Source organism: Morone saxatilis, unplaced genomic scaffold (genome assembly GCF_004916995.1).
Source record: "Morone saxatilis isolate NCDOM2014 unplaced genomic scaffold, NCSU_SB_2.0 Contig15, whole genome shotgun sequence".
Lineage (NCBI taxonomy): Eukaryota > Metazoa > Chordata > Actinopteri > Moronidae > Morone > Morone saxatilis.
This window is the reverse complement of record NW_023339707.1, coordinates 11,568,473-11,579,620: the sequence shown is the minus strand read 5'-3', so window position 1 is coordinate 11,579,620 and position 11,148 is coordinate 11,568,473. Positions and strand designations below refer to the sequence as shown.

The 11,148-nt window shown below is 41.6% G+C and overlaps 2 protein-coding genes across 2 annotated transcripts in view; both read right to left on the bottom strand.

Annotated features, from left to right (window-relative positions):
- Window positions 1–260: 260 nt before the first annotated feature.
- si:ch211-150o23.3 lies at window positions 261–3,936 on the bottom strand. The gene is made up of 7 exons (XM_035657296.1): window positions 3,445–3,936; window positions 2,754–2,792; window positions 2,360–2,668; window positions 1,840–2,148; window positions 779–1,093; window positions 413–562; window positions 261–335 (listed from the first exon to the last, which is right to left on the bottom strand). The coding sequence occupies exons 1-7, from the start codon at window positions 3,473–3,475 to the stop codon at window positions 292–294; spliced, it is 1,197 nt and encodes a 398-aa protein (XP_035513189.1). The 5' UTR covers window positions 3,476–3,936; the 3' UTR covers window positions 261–291.
- A 1,969-nt stretch (window positions 3,937–5,905) lies between these two features.
- The window catches only part of slc25a33 (solute carrier family 25 member 33), an 8,908-nt gene continuing 3,665 nt past the window's right edge, over window positions 5,906–11,148 (bottom strand). The window contains exons 3-7 of the mRNA XM_035656466.1: window positions 10,324–10,401; window positions 9,021–9,121; window positions 8,595–8,661; window positions 7,733–7,989; window positions 5,906–7,632 (exon numbers count right to left, since the gene is read on the bottom strand). Coding sequence (XP_035512359.1) covers window positions 7,433–7,632; window positions 7,733–7,989; window positions 8,595–8,661; window positions 9,021–9,121; window positions 10,324–10,401 — 703 coding nt within the window. The 3' untranslated portion in view covers window positions 5,906–7,432. The remainder of the gene's footprint in view (window positions 7,633–7,732; window positions 7,990–8,594; window positions 8,662–9,020; window positions 9,122–10,323; window positions 10,402–11,148) is intronic.

The following is an 11,148-nucleotide window of genomic DNA, read 5'->3' as shown; positions in this document are numbered from 1 at the left end:
TATATATATATATATATACAAAGACATCTAAATTAATTACCCAATTAAAACGTTTGCAGATGTAGTCATCCCCTTTAACTGGAGTGCCAATTAGTTTCAGAAGTCACATCGGTCCGACAGTATCGTGGCAAAACTTACACACTGAGGACAAAACAAAGCTCCGAGGAACTAATAAGGTGATTAAAATGCATCATGGAAACCTCCAAGGGGTAAATACCATGTTATAGGCACTGTTTGAGCAAGAATCATGCCCTCCATTACCTGTAGTAATCAGCTGCCTGCATACCCCCGTCATAGCTTGTTAATTGATAAGGCAACATAAGTGTTGTCCACACCTGTAGACAGAAGCACATCTATTACTCTGCTTTTAAAATGTCATTTCTGTCTAAGGGAGGTGGAAAAGGGAACTTACAGGTTCTGGTCTCTCGCTCCAGTTCAGAGGGCTTCTTCTCCTTGTTACACAGCACCTTGGCCACAATGACTATAACGATGACGGCTACAACAAATGTTAGGCCAGACACAAGCCAGCTGATCACCATTGGACTGAGGACTGGATCTGGGTCTGAGGGGGAGAGGACTTCTCTGTAAGTTACATACAGGATGGCTTTTCATAGTTAGAGTTTAATCTACTGCCGCGACTAACTCGCAGCTGAAAAACAGACGCAAACAAGAAACACAAAAAAGCTGTACAGAATAACTTTGGTGTGCACATATGTATGCTATTCTTTACCTATATGATCCATCTATGGTCTGGTGTCTATAATATTATCAGTTTTACCTCTGATGGCTATAGGCAGGGGCTGGCTTTCTCTGGACACGAAGGTGCGTCCCCCCAGCTGGACCCGATACAGGCAGTAGTAATAGCCCTCGTTGGAGCTCTGGGCGTTGGGAAATGTGAACGTGACGGACGGGGTTAGGGCAGGCAGGGACTGGCGCACTGTGCCGTTGGAGCGGATCAGACGCAGCTGGAAGGAACCTCCAGGGTACTGCTGCGGGGTGGAGCAGGTGATGTTAAAACTGTGGCCTTTAAGGACGGAACCAGCCGGGGCCTCAGTGGACGTGTTGTACCAGTGGTGGGGGGTCAGGAGCTCCACTTTGATCAGGTGAAAAGAGGTTTAATAGGTTATTCGGGGTAATATAGAGTTTGAGAAAGAAAAACAAAAAGAAGTCCCACCTTTCTTGAAAAGATGGAGGAATCATTTTCCTTCTAACACTTTAATGTTTTTATCACATATTCTAAAATATAATGGCCTTTTCAGTGAGGTTGTTGATTTTATTGTGAGAGTCCTGTATTAACAATAAACAACAAAAATGTGAACATTAACATCAGGCCACAGCTATTCACATGTTGAGCCATGTTTGAGTCACTTTTCTTCCACTTTACCTGCGTAACTACAAGGATTGTGTGCTGAGCTGAGAGCGCTGCCTAAACCCTAGTGACCTGAACGCATCCTGTTTAGACACAGGAGGAGAACTGAAGTGTGCTGCTGCTAACGTGCTGCTCACGCTGAGCCTCCTGTGTAGACACGGAAGTAAAGTATCATCGTGTGACGTCTTTGACCGAAGAAGCCTGTGAGATGCAGGACGTTTGTGTTTAGATTACGTATATTGTTACACATACTACTCCCACGGGCAACAATGGACTTCCATCCAGCTTTGATGTGCTGTTAGTTAGGAGTACAGGACTTTAATAAAATGAAATCAGACCTGATTCAAGGACAGGAACTTCAGGTTCCATCGGGCAGAGAATAAAATGTCTCGTATAGGTTGCACAACAAAACAATGTGCTATAGAAACGGGCACTGGTAATCTGGATTAGACAATGCGGTTACGACTCACCAACAGTGATGTTGATGGAGTTGCTGGGTGGAGAGCTGAGCAGCTGAGAAGGGAAGCCGCCCTTGATCCTGTACCGACAACTGTAGCTGCCCTGGTGGAAGGTCTCTATGTCGGACAGTGTCAGCTCCACTCTGGTCTGGGTCTGGTCCGCCCTCTGCGTAACCAGTGGTGTGGACACTCCATGCTTGTACAGGTGGAAGTCACTGAGGTGGTGACCCAGCAGAACACTGCAGCTGAAGCGAACAGCCTCCCCGGGACAGAACACAGTGTGAGGCGAAAGCAGGTTGAGGGTGGGCATCAAAAGGGTACCTGTGAGGAAAGACACCATAATGGTAATAAAAGGTTTGACCAGTTAACACTCTGACCTGGACATAAGACACGGCAGGATAACATATGAACCTCAGTGCTTAGATAATGTCTGTCTATTCCAGCTATTTGTCCAGATTAAATACTCAGTTTAAATAAATGAGTCAAGCATCAGGCACTGCTCCTTGTTTAATGAAACAGAGCAGAGTCTCACCTGAGCATTTCACCCCTGCGTCATTCTCGTGGGTGCAGTAGGTGTTAGTGTGCAGGACGACAGCACAGCGGGTCAAACTGGACTCGTGTCCAGAGCACTGGACATGCCGCAGCCAGATCTCTCCCTCGCCTGCACCAAATACTGCACCATGAAGGGCAGATTCAGCTAAGCCACAGCCCAGCTCCAGGCACACCACATCGGCCTCCCGGAGGTCCCAGCCGTGGTCGCAGACAGTCCCCCACTGGTCATGGCGGAGCACCTCCACTCTGCCAGAACACTTGTTCTCACCGTCCACTAGCCTGACTCCACCTGTGGGTCAGAGACAGCGTTAGTGGGACAGAAAGTGTGGGGAACGGCTGTGGATGCAGCAGGTTTATATCAATCCCAGGCTCACCAAACGCAGCAACTCCATCCCACAGAACACCAAACAGGCCTGTGAAGAAATTAAACATACAGATTATCATCAGGCAAAGACACACGATTGTTGTTCAGAGTTGAAACTGTTTTCGAGAGGCGTTGATTCAACTTTATGATCATTGTGGAGGCTGTATTGAATTGTCCTGCATTACACACAGAGGTGTTTCTAATACCTATTTACCTATAACAGGTTGTACTAAACACCTCTCAGTATAATACAATACTACAACCTCCGACATAACTATACATTTTAATGAACGCCTCCCTAAAACAAACACCGAACAATATAACCTTTATGAGGATAACTACTGTTTATTATAGGACTGTTGTATTAGACTGCTTTGATTTGAGTGAGCTAAGGCTAGGTGGACCCGATATGTTGTGTACATTACAATGGTAAGCGTTAATTAAAACGTTATTAGATTGTCAAAAATGTCAAGTCATAGCGTAATTACAGGATACTTCGGAGCTCAGAAATACGAAAACACACTATATTTTCTTCGACGAATATGAGGCAGTAACCCATTTAACCGAGCTAAGTGCAGCTCGAATAAGTGCTGGTTAAGTTGTCCGGTTGCATAATGAACCGTGAGCCACCTCGCTGGTCCTGCCGCGGAGCTAGCTGGCAAAACGAGCCTGAGCTACCAGGAATATGCGCCTGTGCTCACCTGTTAAAAGGATATGGAGGAATGTGAGCATCGTCCCCCTCACCCGTCCATCAGCCAGCCGGGTGGGAAGGAGCCCCGTTGTCGTGGTGATGATGCTGACAGCCGTTGAACGCTACCGATCGCACGAGACATTAGCTAGCTTGTGTGCTACAAACGCTTGGATTTTTTGGGCTAACTTAACTGGGAAGCTAACGGCTAACGACTAACGGCTAACGGCTAGGCAACTTGGACCAACCGTACGTTACGGCCGTTGGAGGCATTGTCGAGAACTGAGGGAAACGCTAACGTTAAAGCGCTGGCACATTTAAGTTTCTTTTTTTGAGATTAAAACAAAAACAAAAACAAAAACAAAAACAAACAAAAAATGCGAAATGCAGCTGGTGAGTCCCGGGCTGCTGTCATTATAACATGGTGTCCGTGAGAGGGGTCGGGACGGCGGCAGGGAAAAGCTTCATGCCGTCAGGCCGCCATACTACGTCAACGGTCGCTGAGCCGTTCTCCCTGCGGCAGACAGAGGTCACCATAAGCTGCATGTAAACCCATTAGTTCCTCCTTACTGGGAGTTATGGACTACATGTAACTCAGTTAGGTCATTTAGGATACCACAAAGGATAACAGTTTCATTTAGTTGAAAAATAGGGATTTTAGTTATAATATAAAATACATACATTCAACAAAAAAAATGGAGAGCAGAGGACAAAGTTTTGATGCTAAAAATGTTCAATTTGTCCATCTTTTTAAAGGTTACATTGTTCAATTAATCTTAAATCAATACTTGTTATTGGCATTTCTTTTCTCTTGTCTTTGCATATTTGATGCAAAGTAATGGGAAGTAATCCAGTTATATTACTTTAATATTGTGATATTTGGTGAATTGAATAATTAAATAGCTACAAACCCTACCCTACAGAGTGATTGTACAGTGGTATACTTTAATAAGTATGCACTTGATTTATCCAACAAACCAACTTTCTATAGAAACATAAATTTAGTGATTATTCAGTTTGCTCCTCACCCAGTCTATAAAGTCTTCTGTGGTTCTGGAGGAGCTCTCAAATAAAGCATTTACTCTTTGCTATTTCCTTTTTGAAATGTGTCTTGACTTTGCTGAATGGTCTTGAGTAGTTGTGACATTTTGACATGAAACAGCAGGGTAGGTTTTCACAGTGCTGACTCCCTCTCAGCTTTCAGCCACATGACCCATTTGTGTCATGTCTCGTCTGTATTTCACTTTCAACGCCATGACCAGGGCCTGGATCAGTTATGCAATATAAAAGAGCGCCTTGCATTTTTGATTAAGTTACCACACAGCAAATCTGGAGCCTGTTAAGTGCTCCAGCACAGATCGAGTACCGCTGTCTCATAATAAGTCACCATTTACAATGGGTGTATAAGCTTCTTTACTAATGGTAAATACCTAATTTACTTATGCTTTAAAGATAGATTATAATTAGGTTTCACCTTTTCAAGTCTATCTTAAAACAATACTATATGCCATGTGTAAAGTGAAAGCATAACTGGTCCCTGTAATTGTTCCTTCTGTACATACTGGCTACAGATACATAATTAACTGCAATTAATTCTTCTTTTTACATTTAATTTAGCTACAGTGTACAGATTTACTTTCATAATTAGTCAAAAAAGGAAAATACTGTCTGTGGAAGCACAAAGGGGGAATTTCATACTTAGTACTAGTTGTAATATTTGATTAACTATCAACATTTGTGTAGCTGCAGAATTGATGACTTATTAAGAAATTTAGACTCACTTTACCAATGAGGAAGAGAAACAACAGCAAAAGCTCGCAGCCTAAAAATGTGCTTATTAATCACCTATAACTGATCTATAAAGCATTACTAAATGATTTATTAGCATTAATAAAAACATGAATTGCAACGTATAAAGTGTTTATAAAGGGTCACGTATTGTAAAGTGGTCCCCTGTTGTAGTGGGAGGAACAGGCGTTACTATGGGACCAGCAGCTCCGTCACTATCTATGTAGACACAAATATCCACAGTGAGATTTAACACCAACACAAGTCTCCTGCTGCCGCCTGCCCACTTAACACCATCTGGTCACGAGGCTTTTCTTCCGTGTTGGAGAGGAGAGTGTGGATGAATCAACCGAAACCGTAACAGGAAGAAGACATTTTTGCTGATTCATGTCTGAGTTGCAGTTCTGACTAAGTAAAGTGACGAACCCAATAAATGCCCAGAGGCTTTTTTTTCCATTTTGTAGCATTTTCCTGGAATAGATGACAAGGTTTCCCTGTTAGTGCCGGGTGGGCCATCTTCTTTATGTGTGTTTGTATTTTAAGTACCTCATATCGGTATCTAATTTGTTTCCATGAATGGCCACGAGTCATCAGGAACAGACACCTCTCCGAGGCCGGGAAGGTTTGTGAAGGAAGCAGATAAAATGAAACAAAATACAGACAAATCCTGAAAACCTGCTTCAGTCTGGAAGATAACTGCGACTTGGCAGAAGATTTATTTTCCATGCACGCCACAGAGGCTCCAAAACAACAATGTTCTTGAAGTCTTGAAAGTGGCCAAATTGAAGTCTAAACCTCAATTCGACCCATAATTGGTGGTAGGACTTGAGTTGAGTCACAGTACCCATGCAACTTCAAAGACCATGGTCAGTTATACAAAGAACAGGAACAAACTGCAGTGTGGATGTGTAAAACTAATATCACACACACTGACTTAAGACTAACTGCTGCTAAAGGTGACTTCACAATTACTGTAAATTATATAAATATAATTTAGGTCAATATGTACACTTTTCCTTTGGCATCAGATATTCTCTTTTTTTTATGATTATAAATCATAAGAGCCACAGCTCAATGTTGTAAAACAAACCATGAAAAAGTCCAAGGGGCTGAACACGTCTTATAGGCATATGTGAAAGACTTGTTTCTGTGTGACCGTAGGTGAAGCAGGTATTACTGCAAAAAAGTAACACATTCTCAGCAACTTACACTACATGGAAGAAAACAATTAAAAAACACAAACCTTACGTCCAGTCGTAGCATAAAAGCACTACCTCGTGTTTTAAGTACATTTTAGGGATTATTCTGATGCTTTGACTTTAATTCCTTAAAAGAAAGCTCTGACTGAAGATTCTTCCCCCTCTCAAATGTACATGTTTACATGTCAGAACTTAACTGACCAACTAGTCCCTTTAGTATTCTGATTTGTTATTGAGACATCTTAAAAGTGCAACAACCCTGCTCTACAATATGTGCTATGTGCTTACCATAAAAATTGATTTTTGTATTAAACAAAATACCTTCAGTATTGGGGTCAACCACCAACGGATGTAGTTTCTTGATGCATTTTATTGAGCCACTGGTCAAATAAGCATCTGAGTTCTCATTATAATGCAAAAGGTGACTGTTTTTTTAACAAAGAAAACATACAGATAAGCCTGTATATATATTTATATGTATGATAAATCTCTATGTAATTCAAAATTCAAAACCAGCACGTTGTATTTGTGAAACAGAAATCTCAAAATGATCTGTGTGACCATTACATTGCGAGGAACAGCACTATTACTAGCACTTTATCTGAATTACTCCCCATCATTTACTAAATGAGTCGCGCGTGTTGGTACATTTACCACTGATAAAACAAAACAAACACTGTCATAAAATAACAAAACATAAAATAATTTAGTTAACTTAACACTAGTCCTCTAAAAAGATGACCTTTTTCACAGGTTTGGAGTTTTAATAAAAGTACCACGACTTCTTAAGTAGTTTTGATAAACTCCTAACGACAAGCTTTGAATAAAATAATGTGTTTAGCTCTTTGGATAACAGTACAACCTGCTTCAGTTCCACCATAAAAGTCTCTGTAGCACCACATTGAAAAAATGTTTGTGCTGAATTTTTAAAAAGTCTCTTGCCCAGTGTGTCTTCTGTGGCATCCATCGTTTGTCAGGGAAATCCTTTTTCCTGACAAACTTTCATGCGTTTCTTTACTTGGAGTCTCCCAGCAGATGGACAAGGAGTTCGTATGTGGAGAGGACGATTGCTGTGTTAGGGATTTGTCTAATTAGCTGTGGAATGAGTCCTCTATAAAAAGCTGCATAGCCTTCCTCCACCGCTATTAACCTCCCTGTCTGGAAGAAATACTTGTACTTGCTGCCTTCCTCACGCAGCCTTGTCCGAATGACCTCTGTGGAGGAACAAAAAGAGAACAAAAAAGGTATTATTCTTTTATATAAATACTTCTCCTGGACAATAGATGGACAAACAATAAGGATGCAAGTGTTTACCGTGTGGGTAGGCTATACAAGACGCACAACCCTTTGAAAAAGCAGCTGCCATCATCAGACTCAGGAAGTCTGATGCTCCTTTCTCCTGGTTCTTGGCAAGGTTTTTCTTCAGTGTCTCGTAGATCAGGAAGCAGATCATCGTCTCCGAGATGCCAGCGTAAGATGCAGTCAGGCCTCGGTAGAAGCCCCGAATCCCTTCTGTTTTGTAAACATAGCGGGCACACTGCAGTGCATTCATCTTCTTCTCTCCTCTGGCTCTAAAAAGTCAAACCAGTCAGGTTCATTAGTGCCAAAATCACAACTATCTTAACGGTTTATGATCATCAATCATACAATCTTCATACAGTTCTCCCCAGCATTTTTTACTTGATAAATGATCAAAACTGGAACCTGTTAATCTTCTGTATCGTCTAAGCTAAGATTAGTCAAATTTCAACCCTATAAGGAAGCATGTAATATTCTCGGGTTTCCTTATTGGATTGAATGAGTAACTCGTATCACCTGCCTGAGATACAATCATTTCCTCCTCATTCATAAAGCAACAATTCTGCACTGCAGGACAGGTGCTCTTTAAAGACAGAGTGAAAAGACGTGTTCCTGTGACCTCACACGATACTACTGCCCTGTACTCAGTAATGTAAATATAGACTCTTCTACTGCACGCAGGACAGTGCGTCAGCACTGTGTATTTATGGAGTCAGATCACAAGCTCAGTCTCGCCTGCTGCATAACCCAAGGACAGTGCCGTGAAGGGGGGCTCTGTTAAAGGTTTCTGCTAAAGGTCACATAATATGGCGTGCCCTCAGCTTACTACTAAAAATGTAAGTTCACACAGGGCAAGCAAAATTAAGAGGGTACACACTTTTTCTCCAGCTGCATCCTGGTCTTCACCATCCAGATGGGGTTCATCAGAGAGTTAGTAACAAAAGCTGAGGATGGGGGACAAAAGAAGCATATTCAGTTTTATACTGCAGCACAACATAAGATTCAGTTCATCCTCTCAATGTAACTTATAACAACTAGGTATGGATACAAGTGTTTTTGTTGCGCTCAAATTCACTGAAGGGATTCCAGTGGGCTCACACGGCCAGAAGAATAAACATCTGCAAAATATAATGCAGTCAGATATGCTCTTTTACTATAATGTTCAATTTACGAACTTCAAAAACGGCTCATGTAGGATTTGTTTTTTTATTTACAGTGTAAAACTATTTTTGCAGAGCACTGGATTGCATTACATTTTACAGCTGTTCACATGACGCCCATTACATGTATGTAGACTGCTCACCTGCAACACCAGCAGAGGACATGTGCACCACTCCACTATTAGGGACAAACAGTCCATTGAACATCTCTTTAGATTTCGAGTATGCAGCAAAGTAAATGGCCCTGAAACACAGAGAACAACCTGGTAAGAACTCTACACAGTGGCAGCTGTAAAGATTAACACACACGGCTTAAATATGAATGTGGGTTTTATAACAGCTGGGCAATTATGCAAATGATTCAATTTGGACTTGTGTTGGCCATTGACAGAGTGCATCCAGAGCAGTCGGGTGCTGCTCTCTCCGCTCGGCTTCTGGAACAAACCGTCACTGCACCAGAACGGGCTGAATAAGCACTGGGCACTGCATATGCCCACAGAGCTGCTATGAATGTGAGCCTGTCCAAGCTGAGCAGTGGAACGAAGGCCGGTGGAATAACTGAGCAAAGGATCATTCTGCAGCTACTCATTAACCACTGGGAAAATATACACAACCCATGACCTTTTTTCGGTTTAACACAGTGTCAAAGTCTGATCAACATATTGTGGCAAACGCATTAGGACTATTCCTTTTACGGTTATATCACCGCTTTAAAGAAGAGTTTATTTTCAAGATTTTAAACCGTGACTGAACAGGGCAAAGTGCTGAGCATTTGTTGACACTAAAAATAGAGCAACAGTGAATTTGAAACTTCACAAGGTACACCCACATAAAACAGAACTTGTGTTCAATGTAAACGTTCACACACCAATAAAAGAACAGATCAATTATTATCCAGCTGTTCTCATTACCGCTTCAGTAAAACTCAATCGAACCGTTAAACATAGTTTCTTTATTTGTTCCTTATCTTACTTGCCTCAAGTTAAGAAAATGTTTAATTAACTACAAATACAGAGGCCTACTCATGTTGACTAAACTAAACAGCTGACTCACAAAACTCTGAGGCTAGGAGGGTCACGGAAGTCGTTGTCATGGCAACGGCTTCCTGTTTATAAAGCCAGTAACTGCCTTCAACCGTTAAAGAGAAAAATATAAACACAGACCCCTCCTTATTTTTGTTTTCTTTGTTCAGCGGTTTCTGGTATAACAACCTGTAAAGTGAGACTCTACGGAGAAACCCACACTCTGCTTCACTTCGTGGCCTTCTTAACCTCTGCTTTGCTTCATATGTTTGAATACAAGGACACGTCATTGTGTGTCCTCAGTAACCTGTACAACAGGCAGGTCATTAACACACAGGTTTCCTTTGTTAATCCAAACTGCTATGACAAAGGATGGACCGCCCAGATATAACCAAAACGTGTTGTGTAGACACTTTCACTGTACCTCGAGGGGGCGACACCAACAAGGTTCGGCCCCAGGCCACGGAAAAGTGATCTTGGTCCCTCTTTTTCTAGAATTGATCTGAAAACAAACAAAAAACAGCCATTAATTATCAAAAACACACAATACAAATTACTAATTTATTTTATTCATCTTTAGAGTTTAATATTGATATACACCATTGCACATGTTAAACTGTCTCTACATATGTAGAGTATGACAGCTGCCTCTCCTCTGGTGCTGTGTGCAACCCTTAATTAATTACTTATATTGGCTTTTTGTTTTTTTAGTTGCACTTGCAGTGGCCTGTTACGTGTGCCTTTTAGATTTCTACCACTGTCTCCTCCGAGCACAGGCAGCCCTGTCCGCTGCAGAGTTTCACTGCGGGCGGGGCTGCTCCTGCTCTCTCTCAGAGCTCAGAGTGAAGGAAAGAAAGAGCTGCACTGTACAAAAGGTTTGTGAGAAAAAGAAAGAAAGCTGTAATTGGATCAATAAAGCTCAACATAGGAACGATACCGTTGCTGAGATCGGATTGGGACATCCCTTTACAAGTCTTCTGATTTTCTCTGATCTTTGGATTAGGGTGTTCCTAATAGTGTGTTTGATCATCTCCCTCACTTTGTAGATTTTGTTTTATTTCAAAGACAATGTCCCTGTAGTAAGTTTGTGATTATCTGGAAAAATAATAATCTTTAAAGTGTGTATATGTACATTTCCATCGCCCTATATCAGAAACCGGTTTGGATTTTCACTGCAGTTTGCAGTGATGCATTTATTGACCAAACATTTAGAAATAAACAAGAAACAGTAACTCAACCGATGACTAAA